General features: G+C 47.5%; 1 protein-coding gene across 1 annotated transcript in view; it reads right to left on the reverse strand.

Annotated features, from left to right (window-relative positions):
- Window positions 1-1,240: 1,240 nt before the first annotated feature.
- LOC119393862 (protein quiver) overlaps window positions 1,241-21,647 on the reverse strand; it is a 33,051-nt gene continuing 12,644 nt past the window's right edge. The window contains exons 2-4 of the mRNA XM_037661044.2: window positions 13,100-13,150; window positions 11,512-11,652; window positions 1,241-2,600 (exon numbers count right to left, since the gene is read on the reverse strand). Of these exons, the coding sequence (XP_037516972.1) occupies window positions 2,323-2,600; window positions 11,512-11,652; window positions 13,100-13,150 (470 nt within the window). The 3' untranslated portion in view covers window positions 1,241-2,322. The remainder of the gene's footprint in view (window positions 2,601-11,511; window positions 11,653-13,099; window positions 13,151-21,647) is intronic.

The following is a 21,647-nucleotide window of genomic DNA, read 5'->3' on the forward strand; positions in this document are numbered from 1 at the left end:
TCGCAAAGCAAGTCAACGCTTAGGCTGGTGTTTACTTTCGAATAATTTTCTGATCACTTTCTGCTGACTTCTCTTCATGGAACTTCCTTAAAGAGATTTCTGATGGTCATCACTGATAATGATGAGAGGGAGCTCAGTACAATTCTATCTCGACAGCTGAGCTGTCTAAAAACAAAACAAAAAATATTGATTTGAGTTCTGTGCTTCCCGCACCCTAAATTATAAACAGGTCTATTACAATAGCGTCAAAAAAGCTGCCGGTCCGATTAACGGGTGCGTCGGGGTCAGATATTGACGCATTCCCTATAGAGGATAAACACCACTCGTTGGCGTAGGCATCAGCCCAACAATCTCATTTCGCGTACGTTCAGTCTCACGGGCGACGGTGGCTCAAGGCGGGAGTCCAGATGAGGACAACACACTGAGTATCAGGGCCGAGGTAGCGGTATAGTTTATCGGTAAGTTGGCGTCCGTTCAAGTAGCGTAAGCTTCGAGAATCAGTCGTAACGTCTTCTATAAATAGCTAATATCGAAGTATAGATTTCTTTGGTGGCGCGCTCCCCTGGCGGCATTTCTTGGAATGAATAGGTCGCGCACTCTGGGCTAAAATGTACAACGTAGCCTACCACCTGTTTCGGGTACGGCCAAGTATAACTTCTTGGTTATGACACTACATTTTCGATTTAGTTGAAAGATCGAACTCTATTACAGTAAGGTATGACGTTTAAAAAGGTGCGACATTCACCGAGCAAGGAGTCTTAAGAAAAGCGGCCTGTTTCTCTATTTCGAAGCTTAGAGCAAAAAGTATGTCTGGATATTCAAGAGCGTGCGTTAACGCTACACGGCTTGACTTACATCTTGCTTCAGAAGTAAATACGTGTTTGTATCTGTTCGAAAGAACAAAAACTCAACGGTATTCTGTCCTATTATTGCAGGTGTCTGTCTGACTGACGTAATATGACTGTTTCTTTTCTCTTTTGCTTGTTCTTTGTCTAAAAATATGTCTCGTTAACAGCTATTCCAGAGGTTTCTAAACGCAAACGACGAAAGAAGTTTTAGGATAACTGCACAGAAACAAAATGTCGATTAACTAATCCGCGTAGATATCAACGCTTCATTTATGTGTTATCTCTACATGTTTTTCTCTTATCTATAGTAGCAGTAATAAAGGCGGCCGGAGCAATCGAACACGATTGGCACATGTACGTACCTTTTCGATATAACCAGCGATTTCAAAAGAATGCAATAACTGCACTTCTCAAGAGCAATCGCATAACCGCTCTCAGAAAACATAATGTAAATGGGGGCGATAAAACGTTGAAATCATTCCAAGACCAGACGGAAAGATGCGCCTCGGTTGCACACCAATTCAGAAACACGCCTAAAATCGCACTCCGCGGATCATAGTCGATCAACCCGAAAATTATACGCAGTAACAGTAGCACGTATTGTAGCGTGAAACAAAAACAAAATCTAAATGTGAAGCAGCGTAACGGTGTATATCGTTTAAAGTTTATCACATCGCATCCATGGACAAGCCGTGGATGGCATATCACTGTTTGATAAACATGGCAGCAGGGTTTATTTCAGTGAGTCCACAACCACTGTGGGGATGCAAAGTCTGGGTGCTTGTAAATATATTACTCAATGCTCTCCACATTCCCTTCTGGCGGTGTTTTGTTTTGTTTTCAGTATCAATAATATGTAATCGTTTCCAATTATAGCTTTCGGCCACAAACAACGCGAAACTATTGCTTGACCAAGCCACAAACCCCACCCTGAGGGCGCACAACCTGGGAAACACCGTTACGCTTCTTCGAGGCAGAAAAGTTTGAGTCATTCGGACAGAGACCAATCAGAGCCAAAACTAACAACATAAGACGGATCGAAACGGTTCCGAGGTTGATCAGCTACCTACAGCCGCTTCAAGACTCTCGGCGAAAACAGCATCGCGTTGGATAAGTTAGAACAACATCTATACTTGTCGTCAGAACTGTGTCTGATGACGTGGACGTAGTCGGCCTTAAGTCACAGCCGTTGTTGTGGCTGCGTTGCGCAGCCGCAGTGACTGCCTGCCTCTCGGGCGCACGCACCAAGGCCGCCGCCGCAGAAACCCAGAACCGGGGCCCGACGTTTCACATGGCGACCTCGAGTCTCCGGATGCCTAGAGCTGCGCACGCGCACACACTGGCGAGAGGATGTCCCAGGCATCTATACGACATAGTGGACGGTGCAAGTCCCTCAGTATCTCTCTCGACGCCGCGCTGGTGGTGGCCGGTTATACACCATGTGGCCCGCAGGGACCAGTGGACGTGGCGAGGTCTAGGAAGTTCTCAGCCTCGCACGGGCCTCGGTCGTCGACGTGGAAGGTGAGGCGAAGGTCATCAGCCGCTGCACGGTGGCCAGCAGCAGCGGCAACAACAGGACGACCATGAGTGAGGAGGCCGCGCCGTCGGCGACCGTTGGAGCCGAGTTGCAGGCGTCACTCTCACAGAAACACATGTGGCCGCCGCCGCCGGATTCGTACATGCACACGTGGTCCACTAGAAACATGTTGATCTGCAGCCGCTCGGTGCACGTGCGCCGCACCTCCTGGTCGTCTGCGGGCGAGAAGACGGAGAACGGGCGTCAGACGATTTTTTTTTTACACGCATGCCTGTTTGTTTCTAAATTCAGAGTTTTAGTGCCCGGGACCCAAAGCGGCTTGCGTACGCAAGCCCTTGCGTTCCTTTGTATTCTCCGTCGGCACGGTTGGGAGTACACAGAAGCGCAAGGGCTTACGTATACGCAAGCCGCCTTGGGTTCCGGGCACTAACACTAATAATAATAATATCTGGGGCTTCACATGCTAGGACCACGATATGGTTATGAGGCACGCCTTAGTGGAAGGCTCCGAAAATTTTGACCATCTGTTGTTCTTTAAGATGCACTGATATCGCACAGAACACGGATCTCTAGCGGGCACTAAAGCTCTCTATTAGTACTGCATTGCAAGTCATAGGGTAACAAAATAGGCCTCGGCGTTTGAAAGGTTGCGCTTGGCTGACATTACCAAACCATTGGTTACTTAATATAGGTAAGGATACAACCACGAAAAAAAAAAACGAACATCAATTATATAACTTCGCGGTCCGTGTCACGTCACGGTATGCATTCGTGAAAACATCTAAACACTATACAAATCGGTCGAGATACAAAGCAATAATCACGGAGGAAGCACCAAAGCGATATATTTCTTACAAAATAAGTACGAGCGCTGTTTCTATTAACTGTGTGATACACCCATATATTGAGTCTTATGAGCATATTCCAATAAACAACAAGGGTACGGAAACGGAATGGAATGGGTAGATAAGGAAAATCAAGTGCATGACCAGAGTTTGGCCAGATTGCTACAGTGCACGTGGGGAGAAAAAGGGGTGAGGGAGCAAAACAAAGAAAGAGGGAGAAAACAGGATGGATCATTCAACTTTCTGCTTAACGAAGATAGAACCGGAAGTGCGCAGTTCGCTCAAGCCTCCTCTCGCGTCTTACCCGCCTTCTTTTGTTTTTTTTTTGTTTTTGATTTAAGATGTCAAATTTATTACGAGTATACAGGCCGCATCCGCACCACTCTTAAGTGCTGCAGAGATGGGAAGGATGGAGTGCCATGGGCTTCAGCGCCAAGCCTACGTGACGTCAACTTTATTCTGAATTCTCCGGCACGCCGATGTTAACAGAGTGGCGCAGTTGAAGGAAACGTTTTTGTCCCTTGCCATGATACACAAACTGCGGCACTAAAACACGAACAAGCTGCCTCTTTGACGCAGAGGTTTGGACGACATGGTAGGGGCGGCTCGATGAGGAAAATGTGACGTACAGAGAGTGGCTAGACACAACCGAAGACCACTAGTAGACAACTCGAGACACGCACCTGCGACCTCGCGTGGAACGAAATCCGGCAGTTCTTACTGGTCTCCGTTACGTCAGCGTAACGTGATGTAAAAGTAATTGATTTGTGCAAGCGGCCTCTTCCGCGTTTGTACTACCTTGTTTTGGACTCACAATCGGTATTCACAAAACAGCGTTTACTGATTGGTCGGCGGTCTGACGACCTCCGTTACTACATTAGCGGGAGGCGTGATAACGCAATGAGCACGGCGATGACGGCCAAACGTGGACGAAACTTACGAGCGAGTGATTTCACGATTGCGAATACCGGGACACACCTCCTTCCCAGCTTCCGCAAAACTCCGCTGCACTCCAATTGTCGTTTATACGGCCTCGATTCGTGACTGCACCTGCAATTGCACGACACGACGCTACGCTGCCGTGAGTCGGCGTCGCTATCACCAACTCGTACGCCTGTCGCGTTGGAATGGCTGGGTATACCGTGCGCGCTAACTGCCATTGTGACGAGGAAATAACCTACTGTGCCACTGACAAACAAAGCCAGACTCTCCAGTGTGCCTTGAGTAAAGACTTGATGATCGATCTTTTACTGGAGAAAAGGGTCTTGGTAGGCGGGTCTCACAGCTCATCAGACCAGAAAGCCGCTCGAGCCTACCTGCAATACTTGAAGAAGTGTTCGTCCGATACGATGTACTGTGCATGAATAATTTAAGACTCGATTTCGCTCTCTCTGACCACATTAACCCCCGTTATCTTTCCCATGTGTATATATAGGGTAACAAACTGGAGAAGTCTAGTCAACATCCCTGCCTTTCCTTCATTCCTCTCTCTCTCTCTGCCTCTGTTGGTGCATAGGACAGCAAATGAAATTTTTTCACTGGGGTTAACCTCCTCGACATTTCTTTTTACGTCACGTCTACGTGGTTCACAAGACGCCCGTCAAAGACTGAGGTCTGATCGCACAGGGGAAATTGATGCTAAAAACAAGGCTCATCGCCACCAGCGAGCACTAATTTCTTGCGGGCGGATCTACACAAACACGCGCGCTGTTTAGCCGCGGTGCCGGCATTGCCGCCAGCGCGTGCTCGCGAGTCGGTTCGGGCCACACACAAACACAGACGTATACGCGAGCCCACTTCCCGTTGAGCGAAGGTGTTTGTTTTTAGCCCTCTCGACGCCTAAATGCGGGTGAGCCAGGGCCAAAGTCGCAGTGCGAGGCGGACGCCCTATTTTTACATGTCGCGCGTCGAGCCTCCCTCCACTTGGGATGACGGCGGTGGCGGCGACGCACTCGCGGTCCAGACCGCGAGGTATATCGCTCAGAAAGCGCACCTGCAGCGTTTCGTTGTCGTGTTCTCGGCGAACAGGTTGTTGTTATACTCCGCTCTGTTCTTTTTATTTATTTATTTTTCTGAGACCAGGCTTTGCGGCGCACACTTCAAACGGCCACAGTCACGACCCATTTCGTTCTCTTCCTTACACAACACGGTGAAACCTCTCCTCACTGCAACTAGTGTCTAAGCACCGGAGCTGGCTTTAATCACACCTTTCTAAATTGCCCGAGCAATTCCACGCCCCCGTGGCAAAGGTCAGAACAGCAGGAGCGATGGGAGGGTGCACTGAGCAGCTCGAAGCCGGAGCTACAGCTTCGGATCAGCTAGGCCAGCAATTTTCTCGTAATATTAATAATTGCTGGGATTTATCGTCGCGAAACCACGATATGATTATGAGGGACGCCGTAGTGGAGGGCTCCGGAAATTTCGACCACCCGGGGTTCTTTAACGTGCACCTAAATATAAGTAAGTACGCGGGCCTCGAGCGTTTTCGCCTCCATCGAAAATGCGGCCGCCGCGTCCGCGATTCGATCCTGCGACCTTCGGGCCAGCAGCCGAGCACCGTGACCACTAGACCACCGTGGCGGGTTAGTGATTCTCTCGTGACTCGATAAAGTTGTTTACCTACCTACCTTCCCGAATGGTATACGTCATCGAAGGGACGAACCTTTGCGCATAGTCGAGAGCTCTGTGGAAGCCGTGCGTGGTTCTGTCTAGCATGCGCTAGAAGTGCAAGAAGACCCGTCAGAGTTACCCGCCGTGGTATACCTTAGCACGTAAGGTGTCGGGCTGCTAAGACGGAGGGCGCGGGTTCGATTACCGGCCATGGCGGCCGCATAATCATATCGTGATTTTGTCTCGTAAGACCCCAGAAATTATTAATAGATGCGAAGTATCTTAAGGCGGAGCTCAATCCGGTGGTGGTGGTGGTGGTGGTGGTGTGCGGCGTGACCACCTTTACTGCGCATGCGCATACCCTCTCCACACACCTCCTCTCCACTCACCCTCTCCCCTTCCCCTTTCCACTCTTCCTCTGAAACGCGGACTAGAGATGCCGAAATTCTCTCCTGCGCAACGCCGCGATTAGCTCGAGCGCATGCGCGTCCCCTCCCCTTCTCTCTCCTCTCCTACGCTGCCCCCCTCTCGCCCGCCTGTCGACCGCGTTCCCCGCTCGCCCTGTGAGAATTAACGGCCAGGCTAGATGGAAGATACGACGCGCGTAGCGTCCCTCTTCGCGTTCCACGACGCGAGGTCGGTAGCATGCCCAACAAACGCCAACGGAACGCGATCGTGCAAGTGCTCCCGCTTCGCATCGCCTCATGGTCCCCTTTAGCGGGAGATGGTGTAATTTTATTATTATTATTATTATTATTATTATTATTATTATTATTATTATTATTATTATTATTATTATTATTATTATTATTATTATTATTATTATTATTACTCGTAAGAGTTATTTGCAGGTGGTGTAGAGAGCCAGTGTCAGAAGGATTATTGAGGATAGGCGGTAGTGTATTTGTTGAGAGACATAGTGTGGTCACCTGAGGTCACGAGTAAAGGAGGCGTGCTCGGAACAGCCGCAGCGACATAAATCAGGACGCCTAACGAGTCGTTGAACGGTCAGAGATGTTAACAGGGAGCGAATTCGCGGGCATACTATAAGGTGCGGGTAATCACGTGGATGTCGCTGGGGAAATCAAGGGTTGTAGAGAGTTGTAGGTGTTCGGACAGACCGCCATGCTTGCCACGCGATAACCAAGGCAACAAAGGAAGAAACGTATAGCTTGAATCTTTTTCTCTCAGTCTTTTTTTGTTTGTTTGTTTCTGATAGGCCTTTGAGCACAGCGCCAGGATGCATCTTGGGTGAGTGCTCAAAATGATTCTGGTATAGTCAGAGTTTCGCAATAAGCGCACTGTTTCTCACGATTGTACTAAGGTATCTAGAGAGAGAAGAAGTGGTCATTGCAGTTATTCCGGTCATAACAAAAGTATTCAAAAACTCGTAACTCGGCACTAAAAACAGAAGTCGCAGTTTGTGTAAATGCGTGTCAGAGAGCACCCATAGAGTGGTCAAGTTTTGATACATGGATTTAGTTTACGTGAAATCGTTACAATGTTTACAATGGCTTCGCAAACATTCTGCTTATAGGTTAGCGGTACACTTCACGACAGTGTAGAATACATTAATTTTGTCCGCTTCATAATTATTACTAATTACAGCTAACAGAATTTCGATATTAATTTTTATTGTCCAGGTTACAAAGCTGTAAACTGAATGCATTTTATTTCCATTTTTTTTAACTTTCAGCAATATAAGAATTTCACAACCTAAAAAAAAAACTGTATCTTACATCGACTAGATCTCTAAGTGTGGCAAGCTTTATCGAAGTGTACATGTTGGTCACGTAAGGCTCCTCCGACGCGCTTCGTAATCTGCCCAACCGTGCACACCGTACCAGCACTACCTGTACGCGACATATAGGTCTCGGTATTCGCGAGAGCTAGCTTCCCCGCAAATAGAATATCTATGAGGTGAAGCCAGCTTTAAAGGATAGCTTTGTTTAGCAAAAAAAAAAAAAAACAATTAAGGCGGCTTCGCACTGGGAGTGCCAAGCCTGAAGGAAGTTCGGAGCTGGGCGGCCATCATTGTTCCTCTATTTTTCTCTTTCTTTCTTCATATCTTTATTTTTTTCCTTTCTTCTCTTTATTTTTCCATGTCTTCTTTGTATCTGCTTATTCCCATTTCTTTGTCTATAAATCTTTCTATTGCTCATTCCTTCTCTCTTTCTTCCCTTTCTCTCTCTCTTTCTCACTTCCTCTTTCTATCTCTTTCTGTCTTTCTCTCTATTTTTCTCTTTCTCTTTCTATGCTATTGTTTTGGGACATAAAACCCCAGATATTATTATTATTATTATTATTATTATTATTATTATTATTATTCCTATGCTATGCTTTACTCTCTCTCCCCTCCTCCTCACCATCACTTCCCTTTCCCACTCCCTTGGAATACTATAGTATACAAGGCTATGCTATGCTCTGCCATCGTGCCTGGATAGCCAAGTGGTTATGATGCTCGCCTTCGGTTCGTGGGTACGCGGGTTCGAATCGCGCTTCGTGAAGAGAGATTTTTCGCCAAGAATTTCTCTCTCTTTCTCTTTCTATTTCCTTCTTTTTTCTCTCTCTCTCTCTCACTCATCAGAGTTATTTCATGCCACGCCGGACAGATCGGCGCACGTGTTCTGGGAGCGAAGATGAAGAAGACGACGAAGAGGACGAAGATAGCGCGTGCCGGTTCATGATTGTGATAGTTTTCTGTTGAGGGATTACAACCAACGGCTGGTATAGATAGCTCCCCTGTTTAAAAAAAAAAAAGCTGGAACATAAGAAGCATACATAGAAGAGTGCGTGCTTATGTTCGTGCGTACGCGCGTGTGCGTGCCGTGCAAACGGCTTCAGTTTCCACAGGTCCAGTCTCTCCCTCTCTCTCTTCCCGCTCCCTCTTGAGAGCCATAGCTGCCATTAATTAATTATACGCCACTTAAAGAGGCATCTGCATGTCCCGGGAGTACCTCCGGTAACGTCCTCATTAGGCGATTGTTTCAGGGCCGAGCGAACTGCGCTGCCTAAGACACCCCGTCCTGCACGGTGTGAAAGTCGATCGGCAAACAGCGAATATATAAAACGGCGCGCAGTGTGCGGGGTGAGGTGCCGCCGTGGACGCATACTCGGCGAGGGAGCAGGGTCATTTCGAGTTAACTAATGCCCGCGCGCGTTCATCTCGACCCCGAAGTGCAACGGTACGGCATAACAAGCGCCGTACCCTTCGGGACTAAACGCGTGGCTGGTTCCGCGGGCGCGCTTCCCGCGGACCGACCGAGCACGTCGGCACCGTCCGCCGACGGGGAGCAGTGCGCAGGTCACGCCTGGCTAGCCGACCGCACGCGGCTCGCTATGCGCCTCGATTACCGCGGCACCGAAGGGTCAGAGGCGTGGTCACTTTCGCTAAACCCGAAACCGCACGGAGATGCCCCAGAGATAGGACTGCATGAAACGGTGTGCAGTGCGCTTCCAGCACTGCGTTATACCTCTGTCGCCGGCCATCTGGCTTTCGACGAATACGGCACCAAATAGGCCGCGATATAGCATACGTGGAGGCTTGGCTAGGCTTGGCTAGCGCGCGCTCTTCGCGGTAAATTGAAGGATTTAACGAGATCGGTATGTGTATATAGAGACTGGCTCGACAACTCTCGGGACGTACGCGTCATAAAGAAGGCCCTAAATAACATTTCGTAACAATACAACACACTCGGGAAAGTGTGCAAGTTGGTCGGCGCTAGTTTCGGTAACTGAAATCGTACATAGGAACTCCGTGCTGGTGGACTTGAGGGGATATGAAAGCTTCGCTAAACAGAGCGCAAAACCGAACAGCTAACAAGTGTTGTTCCATTGAGTACCCGAGACAAGCAGGCCGCTCTGCATGGTAGGAATCCGTGCTTTTAATCACGCCCTACTGTTTGTCCTCGTCGCTACGCCTCACAAAACATTTTTTTTTTTTGTAATCCGCTCACCGGTGCGATAAGCACCAGATGCCACTAAGGCGCACACAACGCTGTGGCAGTGCTACCAAAACCCGAGTCCATTCAGTGCTTCGCGGTACAAGAGAAGGTGTCGCCCCTTCTTGCATTTCCAAGCAAGCGCACGATTGGAAAAAAGCCAATTTGGCAGCTTACGGCTACGCGGACGTTTGTAGCTCTCAGCGTCTGCAGTGGGCAAATACCTTGTAGATAAGTTTGGGAGGCTTTGGCTGAGCTTATTGGCGGGATTTGAAGGTTGTGGTACGGCGTGACCGATACCTCGGGCGCTTTCGGTAACGCGATCAGTGTGCGTTTTCAGGTCTCAAGCCGCGCTGCGATTGAAGCGCGTTTTGAACGTGTCGTATAAACTGTGCTACAATCAACTACTTGTGGCACGCTCTGAAAAGACATTGAGACTTCGTATCCAAATCACGACGTTGACAGCCAAATCGCGACACAAAATTTTCGTACCGGTACTCATTTCAATTTTCTCTCTGCCTTGCAATCCCGAAGTTCTTCGACATGACCGTGTAGTGTTACACCGTACATACCTCGAAATTTGATAGCGAATTAGCTCTTGACAATTCTGGTATACAAAGGTCCACTCAGGGGCCATTTGACGGCTCGACGGCGCTGTAGTTACTGCAGTTACCTAATTAATCATGCACACCAGCCTCGATCCACGCATTCAGCGTGACAATACATGTCAGTTTCACCCGTGTTTTAACTTTCAAGCACATGTCTGAAAAAGGCGCTTCCGATGACCGAGTATAGCTTTTTTTCCCCCGCCATTATATGCAAGCATTTTATTTGTGCTTGTAAGCGATGGTTGCTGAGATTTAGTAATTCATTGGGCCAGCGATACCATTGAGTATCCTCGGCTTTTTGCAGGGGTAAAACCAATGAAAGATGCTGTTAGAACACATTGCCGGGCACGACGACAGAATGCCTGAACAGAAGCTCAAGCTACGTGGTGTAGTACATAAATAGAATATGTTTTCGCGCGAACTGCACGTACCCGAAGGTTTACGATGCGTTAACAAGCGAATGTAGACTTTATTTTACAGTGAGAATGAAATTGTAAGTTGTACTTAACCTTCAATGAGAAATAGTGTTATGTGTCAGTTTCTACCTCCTGTGGCATTACTTTGCGCTTTAAATGTTTACATGGTTTACACGACATTTTAGCCTGTGTCTTCATAAGATTGGGAACTGGGTGAATGAGTGGATAGGAGAGTAAGTGAATTACTGAGATGACGGCATAAGGGACTGAGACGGGTGGGTGAGTGAGTGACATGAGTAACTGAGACGAGTGAGTGAGTGAGTGAGTGAGTGAGTGAGTGAGTGAGTGAGTGAGTGAGTGAGTGAGTGAGTGAGTGAGTGAGTGGTGAGTGAAGTGAGTGAGTGAGTGAGTGAGTGAGTGAGTGAGTGAGTGAGTGAGTGAGTGAGTGAGTGAGTGAGTGAGTGAGTGAGTGAGTGAGTGAGTGAGTGAGTGAGTGAGTGAGTGAGTGAGTGAGTGAGTGAGTGAGTGAGTGAGTGAGTGAGTGAGTGAGGAGTGAGTGAGTGAGTGAGTGAGTGAGTGAGTGAGTGAGTGAGTGAGTGAGTGAGTGAGTGAGTGAGTGAGTGAGTGAGTGAGTGAGTGAGTGAGTGAGTGAGTGAGTGAGTGAGTGAGTGAGTGAGTGAGTGAGTGAGTGAGTGAGTGGACGTACGCTTTCCGTGCCTCTTGACGATCTTGACGCAGCATCCTTGGCACTCCCTCAGCGTCGGCAGGTTTTCCTCGCTGTGGTTGAACGGGTCTCTGCAGCGAGGCTCCTGTTCCGAGTTGCAGTCGTAGCACTGGATGCGCGAGTCTGCACATCACCGTGTCCAAACAATCAACGTCGCGTGAAAAGTTGCAGAATACCCAAGGATTCGTATGCTTCTTTGAACCCACGTAATCAAAAATCGACCGCATAAAAAAGAGTACGCGAACGAGGCACACTGCCCTCCTGTAACACTTGACAATTTGACACTAGTGTTTATAAGGTCGGTTAAAAGCCCGTTCCCCGCAAGAACGTCAGATGTGCTCCCTCGCTGTATATATATAAAAAGATAAAACATACATGAGAACCATAACATCCAATAAATGTGACCTTACTTTTGGGAGCTCTGTGAAGGGTCTGGAATGATCACGCCGTATTGCAGTGCTTGGGTTAATGAGGCAACTGGGCTCTTGTAAATTTTACTGTTCGGCTTAAAGCTTTCGTTTACTCCGGCAGTGAGTACTAAATCATTGACATACTGCGTACTGGACGTTTAATCTTACCCTAGGTTTTCAAACAAATCTCGTCAAATATACCAGTGATGTTGGTACTTTTCAACAAACTTCTCTTTTCGTTTTCATTTTTTTTTTCAATATGCATATAAACTGTGAAGGAGAAAAAAAAAACAGCGCAACCGCTATAGCTTGAAAATGATGAGTGCCATTGGAAATTAACGTTAGAGGAGCGCTATTTCATTTTCACAACAATCATTACGCGATCGCGGCTTTCCAGTTTATGACAAGTCTCTCGTCATTCTTAACATTCGACTTTTAAATTTGGGTACGCGTTTATCAAGGAAACGAACGTTTGACAAACTACGTGCTTTACTTTTGGCGAAGACGAATGGACATAGCACGCAGGTTATCTGATAGTGCACTATACATTGAACCAGCATCAAGGATTGCCACCGCCGTGCTGCCGCGTCTCTCAAAATTCTTTACATACACGGTGCGTAATACATAATGTCAGTGATCTTTATATATACAGCTTATTATTTAAAAATCATTACAGGTGTAACGAAAACGTGCAATAACCAATGTAACAGCTAACAGCTAAGTTTGTTGATAACCTGTCAAAGGCTGGTTGGGCACATTCATTATGAAGTTTCGCAAGTTTTCAGAAGACTAACCCATATATATATATATATATATATATATATATATATATATATATATATATATATATATATATATATATATATATATATATATATATATATATAAAGGAATTTGTCCTTCAGTACATTCGTGTCTCAATTACATGTCCCCGAGTTTTGACGCAATCACAGTTCGCTCATGCGCGCGGCGCGGAGGGGGTACAGCCCGAAACTGTTACTCGTCCCACCGTGGTCTCTCGGGAACTGCGCCAGTGTGAACGCTCTAGCTAGCGCGATCCCGCACCCGTTCCCAAAGTAAAGAAAGAACAGAAGACGAAGACGAAGAAGAATGAGAAAAAATGATAATAATAAAAGAAGAGGAAGTTGTTGGACACTCACTCAGGCACTCTTCTTCGGCCAGGACGCAAGTAAACGTCGCGAAAAGCGAAGCTGAAACAAAGAAGCACACGAGTCAGCACGGTGGGGGAAGTCCGCGAGAGGGTCATCGAGATACGCGCAGTGTCGCAGCAGTTAACAGCAACAACAACAAGAACAACAACGACAACAAGAAAAATGTAGCGTCACAAGATACGAAGCAAAAAGTACAGTGTGGTCTCTGCGCCCGAGCACTCGAGCGAACAATCTACTCCAGACAACTCTTCCCCTCCTCCTCCCCCCTTTAACCTCTCCTCTCCACCTCACCACTCTCTTCCGCACCTCTCCCCCTCAGACCTCCTCTCCCTCTTCTCCCACTTCACCAATCTCTTCCTTTCAATGCTAGACCGGATTAATTCGACACGAACGAAATAACGCGATATAGAGAGGAGAGAGAAAAAGTGCGACGACGTATATATAGCACGCGGATAGCAGAGGGCAGGAAACGAACAATTAAGCTCGAATCTCTGCTCACGCTTCGGGAGGCAGGGCACGCCAACTGCAGAGAAAGTTCGGCCCGTTCGAGTGCTGCGCAGCTTAATTAATCGGCCTTCGAAGCCTTTCGTTGCGTAGCCTTCCGAAAGGCACAAGCTGGAACCGCGCCTATCAAAAACTCGCGCGACGGTGTAGCAGAACTAAATTGTGAAAGGGAATTTTAAAAAAGGACGATTTACAAGCCAGGAAAAAGGGCAAAGAACACGTAGTAAGCTCTCCAAGTGTTGTGCAATAATGTGAAGGAAACGTTATTCAATCCCTTCAGTCACCAATTATGACTATGCGTTCGCGATCTATGGTGTTAAAGTCACTGAATCTATTTGATTGCAGACATAATTTACTAAAGCAAACAGGTAGTAGCTGCAAAAGAGTCGAGCGCCTTCTTGTCAAGAAAGGACTCGGACAGAAGTAATACAGAATGCCCAGGAAAACAAAACAAAACAAAAAAAGATTGGCCGCCATCCCGCCCTGCGAACTTGAATGTTCAGTGAAGCTCTATCAAACACCACACATGCTGACTGGGTGAAGAGCCGCATTTGCGCTCAGCATTATGTTATTTTTTTTAAATATTGTAACTATAGTTGGAGCACTTAAAAGTTATTTGCATCCCTATGTGGAGGCATAGTGAGTCCCTGTTCACTTAAATGACGAAGGTGACAAAGCGACATTCGGGCACACAACATGCATATACGCATGCGGTGCCTGAATGCCACGCAAATTTAGGGCCATGAATGGAGCCATCGCAAAGTCACAAAAAAAATATAGATTAAGACATGGCAGGGACTTCATGCAGGTCACACATTATATTGTGCTTTTTGCTGCATCCGAACAGAATGCCCACGATAACAAAAAAAAAAAAGGATTGGCCGCCATTCCGCCCTGCGAACGTGAATGTTCATCGAAGCTCTATCGAACACCACACATGCTGACTGGGGGGGGGGGGGGGCCATATGCCGATTGCCTTGAGTTGTTAAAGGGCCCCTAAACCACCCGGAGGTCGAAATTTAGTTGTGGCATAGCAGTTGTGCACGACTATACAGCGAACGCGTTCGTTGGATCGTCTGTCCACCTCTCCGAATGCCTGGCGTTTTGTTTTTAGTCCACGGAGACGAAACCGTTCCGGGGTAGAGGTATACATCTGCGCTGTAAAAAGAAAGCAGATATCCAGAATACTCTCTACAAGGGCTTTCGTGGGAAAATAAAATGAACCACTATCGGTCGAGTACTCTCATGCTCACGTCCTTTCGTGTATAGGATTTTTTTTTTTGTATAAACATCGCTACAGAAGACACTTTGCTACATAAATCACACTGTAACATACAGAACGAGAGTGATGCGGCACGGGTGCAAGGGCGTCGGTAGGGGGTGCGAAAGGAGCACTTGATCCCCCCCCCCCCCCCCCACCGCGATCCAACACAGGTTTGCACCCCGCAAGACAAAATCCTGCCGACGCCCATGCACGAGTATATTTCACTTGAATTGGCAGTGGGCTCACTCGAGAACGTTCTCGTTGGAGCTTTTTAGAATTTATTATCCGCGTTCTTGCAAGTGCAAGCATATGTGGCACATCTGTTAAGCATAACTCCAGTTAAAGATGTGCATTCACTTACGTTATTTCCGGAAGGAAAAATTGCAACAACGAACGTGGCGGACAACCTAAACGCTCACAGGGTGCTGTGACTACATGATTCGATGGCACTGTCCAGCCGATATTATAGAAACACTAAGAGCACTGTAGTTCTGAATGATTCATTTTTTTTTTGTTAACGCAGCGGCAGGCGCCTCGAATAGTTTTTTTTTCTTTTTCCTCTTTTGGTCAGGGTTACAACGTAATGCATTGTTTTTGAGGCGACGCTTTCGCGTCCTCTTTCACAGACTTTGGTGTCCGTTTTTAACCGTTACAACGCGCTATCCGCATGCTGTAGGAACACTCCATTAGGCGAACACATCAAGCCGCACATTAAGAGCTCTTTTCCCACCCTTAACTCTATTCTGCCTCTTCAGTATCGGCTATCAGTGACGTTCGACTAAAGGCTAAGTACCACACGTGTCCTTGTTTCGCTCACGTGGTTTACGAACCGTGAGCACCATAAACGTGCGCAAGTAGGGAGGGAGGGGAAGGCAAAGTCTGGCCCATACGTTTACTCGGTCGGACCTGTCTCGTCATGGTTTAAAGAGCGGGGTTACGACCACGTACGTTTTTTTTAACAGCGAATCTGCTTAAGCTCGCCGTAATTTGTCCGTCGGAAACGGAAAAACTGTCATCATCATGAACCGACACGCGCTCTCTTCTTCATCTTGTGCTTCGTTCCCAGAACACGTGCGCCGATATGTCTGGCAATAACGCTTATGGGGCCAGAGAACGAGTACAGAAAGAGTGAGATATAGAGAAAAGAGAGAGAGAGAGAGAAAGAAAGAATAGTATAGTATAGCAAGGGGATGTGATAGGGAAGTGAGGGTGAGGAGAAGGGAAGGAGAAGGGGAGAGAGTACTGCATAGAATAGAAAGAATCAGGAAGACAGAAATAGAGAGAACGAAAGGACGAAAGAAAAGGAAGGAAAGAGAGAATGAAACAAAGAGAGAGAAAGAAAGATAGAAAGCCCGAGAGAAAGAGAGAGAGAGAGAGAAGTAGAAATAAACAGAGACAAGAAACACATACACAAGAACAGACAGAAAGGAGAAGAAGAAAGGTATGGAGGAATAAAGGAAGAGAAAACCTGCAAAACTTAGCTAAACAGCAAAAGCCAGGACTACATAGGTGCCTATCAGCTCCACTGCCTCTTTAGCATTCCGCCTCGAGTGTAAGCTACGCTAACTTTTTTTTACTACAATGGTGGCCGAAGGCTCCTGATGTTGCATTCCAAGAACTGTTTACTTTCCATCTTCACTCCCGGAAAGCCGGGGACCAAAGACAGGCCGTTGTGGGCAGCAAGTCGTCGCTTAATTGTCATTTTTTTTCTTTCATCCATCGTGAAGCATGTTGTCTTTTGGACTCTACAAACGGGGCGGAGGGCCGGGGTGCGCAGTAAAATTGTGCCCCCCCCCCCCCCGCGCCCCAATGGCGAACCCTGCGCACGCGTATAATGTGCACATAGTAACGAGCGATTTAAATGCGCTGAAATCGTCGGCGCGGAGTCCTGCGGTATAGTAGCAAGCAAGAGCAGCCCGGGTTTCGAAACTACTCGCCGACGACGCGGAAGCTACGTCGTCAAGATTCACCGTATACATATCGATCTTGCGTTCACCGCAGCAACTGTACACTCACAAGCCGTTAAACACAAGTCTTACTTCACCATTGACGAACCGAATATTGTTGTGAAACACGCGTTCATCCGAAACATCGGACACGTCGTGATCCATAAGAAAAGAGACCGCACATTGTACACAGCATGCTGTCTTTCAGTGCAACGTTCACTAAGCTCAAGTAGGTTTCGCTTACACGGAAAGACGTAAAGAACGTTTTTTGCCGGATTTCTTTTTTCAGTATATAGGTGGCACGGCATACGAATTCTCGAGAGCGATGTTGATGACGTGGAATTAGACATTATAACGTCATAATAAGGACGGTAAAGAATTAAACAGCCTAAAAGTTCGTCTTCGTACTGCAAGAACTTGTACTCAGAAAGCCAAATAACACTGACAAGGTCGGTGCCGAACAAAGACGTCGATCGTCCAAAACCAACAACGACGTTAATAATGACGATGACGATGGTGATAATTTCCATCATGACAAAAAAAAATTAAAAGGTTTTTTTTGTAACTTCTCTTTTTTGTATCATTTTCATTCCCCTAACCCCTTTCCCCAGCACAGGGTAGCCAGCCGGTCTAAGAACTGGCTAACCTCCTTGTCCTTCCGTTCTTCTTTAAGAAACTTCTGATACGGAAGGTACCTTTTTCTCCGAACGACAATTTGGTAATAGTAATAATACGGTGAAAAGTGATCAGCAGCAAGAAAATCATAGTAACGTTCGCGTGATATACTATGAGATTTCACATAGAGGCTTTTGGTAGTTTCGATGCCATGCTGGGCGCTATGAGGATTATCGGGCTTTTACATTAGAAACTGTAGATGCTCAGCTCAGAAATTCCGAAACCAATGCACAGGTGACACGTTTAATTAAGTGCGGTCTGCGTTATTGTACTTCAATGACTGACAGTTCGATCAGTTCTTTCCTCTCCGATAACTTCGTCGCCAAACCCCGCACTGTAGCATGCACACACCGGACACATTAAACCTGTAATCGTCGTAGGACCAATTTATGACGAAAATTTCGATAGAACGAAAAAAGCAAGAATGCTTGAGACAAGCTTTTATTAGAAGTTTTCGCAATTCTCGTGCAGTCAAAACACCACATATTAGAACGCCATCGTAAGCGCCGGAATTGCTTCTATAAATACTCTACTCTAATGAATTAATATGCGTGCATCTTGCCACCGCCCCTCGTTTATTTCTCTCTCTCTCTCTCTCTCTTCCAGTATGCTTGTGTATAAAAGAAAGCAGGGTGGAAACCGTGGTCTTACAGAATGCTGCAAATTCGCGACTCTAAGAAATAAATCAGCCCCGCCTCGGGCGGCTAAATTACGCCCCCTTGTTTGTCGTTCGTATTTTTTTCCTTCCTAAATAATGGGAGAACGCGGTAATGTAACGAGCGAACTGCGTTAACTGAGACAAACAAACCAATAAACAAACATAAGAACTCCCTCTCCCGTCATCTCTCGTGCGTTCCCTTATCAGACGCTGAAATTACGGGCATCCTCGACGTTCGACCGCCCGGACGAAGGGGCCGCTCGACAAGAGATCGCAACAACAGACCCGCGCGTGCTCGTTAATTGAGGCTATAGAGAACAGCAAAAAGGGAAAAAAACAAAAAAAGCAAGCGTATGCAATAACATCGCGTGTATAAGAGAACAGGTAACGATCGAACAATCAGCGCGCACGCACGCACGCACGCACGCACGCACACACACACACACCGCGCACACACGCACGCACACGCACGCACGCACACACACACACACACACACACACACACACACACACACACACACACACACACACACACACCACACACACAATGCCCGCACGCACGCAACGACAGCGTCGAACGCGGGAAGCTAACCGAACGGGGACGGCCTCCCAACGTTATCTCTCGGCTCTCCAAACACACGGCACGTGCCGACACAGGCTCCCCGCGTACTGTACACGGGAGCCAATCTGGAACGGCTATTCCCGCGTCGGCGATGGCACGAGAGGCGGAGCGAGGAAGAACACTTGATCGGAGCTCCCGAAATAGGCTCCGCTAGGAACCCCATACCCTTCGGCTCGCTCTTCTGCATGCGAGACATTAATTTCTGCCAGAGACGATTACGCTAGAGCGTATACCATAAGGAGAGAGGCTCCGCCACGGGACGTCGGCAGCACCTGTCCGGAGTTATTCGCTATACGCTGCTGCTGCTGCTTGCGTCGAATAGTGCTCATCTAACGCAGTAATCAGCGAACCAGAGGGTCTTATATAGCTATAGTTCTACCAGTGCAAAACGATGCCTGCTGGCTTATAACAACAACAAAAGCACGACTAGGGGGAAGGAAAATGTATTTGGTGTTCTCGTTCCACGCTCGGGCTGCCGGAGCTCCCGCGAGCGCTGGTGGAACAAGGGCTTAGCGTACCGGAGGAGCCTCAATGTCGCTTAACAATTGGTACGCGAACGACACATGGTCACAATGTGCGCTGTCGGTACAACGCTTAGTTAGGCCGAGGAACTGGACCCGTGTAGGCTTCAACTTTGTTTTCGTTTTCTTCGTGGAGTTTTACACAACGCGCGTGCGGCTATAGCTGAAGAGTATCTGCGCTGAATGTTATCTCGCGCGAGTCAGAGGTTGTAACACCGACCAAGGACGGTAGAGAAAACGATGCATGGCTATGCTATGATCAAGTTAATTGGCTGGTGTCATTATGGTCAGTTCCGTTTACTAGAGTTACTGGAGTTTTTCCAAGTGGATAGAGCACGTTGTACTCCACCCATGGGTGGAGTACACCCATGAGTCCACCCAAGGATGAAGTGCACTTTCTATTAGCAAGAGCACTTGCTAATAGAAAGAAAGAAAGAAAGAAAGAAAGAAAGAAAGAAAGAAAGAAAGAAAGAAAGAAAGAAAGAAAGAAAGAAAGAAAGAAAGAAAGAAAGAAAGAAAGAAAGAAAGAAAGAAACTTTATTGAGAGCTGAAGTAACTGTGCCTATAGCCAGATGCCGATTGAGATGGTAAGTGAAATAAAAAAAATTAAACTGGCTGAAAATTCAAGAGATAGTATGTTAGCTCGCTTTGTGCCAAGAAATATAATATAATAATATGCGGGGTTTGACGAGCCATAAACCACGGCATGATTATGAGAGACGCCGTAGTGGAGGGCTCTCGAAACTTCGACCATCTGGTGTTCTTTAACGTGCAGCGACATCGTACAGTACACGGGTCCTAGCATTTCGCCTCTGTCTAAATGCGACCGCCGCGACCGGGATCCAATCCGCGACCTTCGGGACTGCAGCTGAGCACTGTTACCACTGTACCACCGAGGCGGACTGTGCCAACAGAATAAGCGTGAAGTATGATAAGTCTTAAAAATAATGTTATGGGTTAGACAAGTTTTTTTCTAAATAGCGATAGAAAAGTTGCCAGAGTTATTTCGCTTTTAGAATGTAATATTGATGCACGAATACGCTGAAACGGCAGCAACACGATACCAAAAGAAATTGTAATTATGAGGTACTTATGCGCCAAAGCCACGATTTGATGAAGGACTGTCCGTAATGGGAGACAAAGGATCAAATTTGGTTGCTAGGCTTATTTAACGAGCGCTTAAAGTGAAGTACACATGAGCGTTCCTTCGTTTAGCAGACCTTCAATTACGGCTTTGGGGGCCGGAAAACGAAACCGCGTGCTCTCAGAAACGGAAGGTCATAAATTCTGGTACAATTCTGGCGGATGTTAACGGACACGTAAAACACCGTTATACGCTTGGTGCTTCGCAGATCGTCTTCTGGTGTAAAAATGTGTCACTGGAAAACATTTTCCACGTTTCTCTCTGCACTGATCGGATAGTTTCCTTCATTTCTGATCACTACAAGGCGTGACGCAGTGGTCGTATTTTTGGTAACGCTAGTTTCCATCGCACCGAGAGTGTGGTGGAAAGGGGAGGGGGGGGGGGGGAGAGTTGATTATGATGATGGTCCTCCACCATACCTGGCACGTGCACTTCTAGTTAATATATTGCAAAAAAAGTAAGTAAAATGTAAAACAAGTGGAACATATTTCAACATTCTCATCTGTCCATAAGCAGCCGCGGATAAGAGAGCGCTCGGCTTTTGTCTTCTTTTCTAAGACACCAGTCTTTTCTTTCAGCTTCCTCGAGGTATCTTTCTCTTCGGACACCGTCAGTATTGACAAAGAATACGAGGCAAAGGAGGTAGCGCACGTAAGACAGCCGCGAAAAATCGAGCAAACGAGCCGGCGAATGGAAGGGCCGATAGAGCGAGAAAAGACGGGCAAATATATCGCACAGTGCGCCGAGAACGGAGCGGAGGCGAGTAGTTTAGGGGAGAGACGCGCGTGAATGAGACGAACACGGAAACGGCGGGAAGCAAAAAGGGTTAGGAGGCCTAGGAAAGGGGGGGCGAAGAGAGAGGAGGCTCCCTATTGGGGGCGACAACCAGCGCGGCGACCGCGTGGCGGCAGCGGCGGCGTTGTCGTATATACAAGGAGCGCCGGGCGGACGCGAGGGAGGCCTTTGAGGACCTCCGCTTCCCCTTATGACGCAGTGCGAGGAGGCACGTGACTGTGTGCGTGGAGCAGTCGATGCCGACCACGGCACGACGAGCGGCGGCGGCGGCACCACTGGACTGCATAGGGAGCTGCATCATGCACGGCTCGCTCTGAATCGCCGAGTGACTTCCCACCGCCCCAACCGCATGCAGGACCTTCCCTATTTTTTTCTTGCATAAGTAAATTACTCTTTCACAATACCAA

The sequence above is a fragment of the Rhipicephalus sanguineus genome, chromosome 5, assembly GCF_013339695.2.
Source record: "Rhipicephalus sanguineus isolate Rsan-2018 chromosome 5, BIME_Rsan_1.4, whole genome shotgun sequence".
Classification (NCBI taxonomy): domain Eukaryota; kingdom Metazoa; phylum Arthropoda; class Arachnida; order Ixodida; family Ixodidae; genus Rhipicephalus; species Rhipicephalus sanguineus.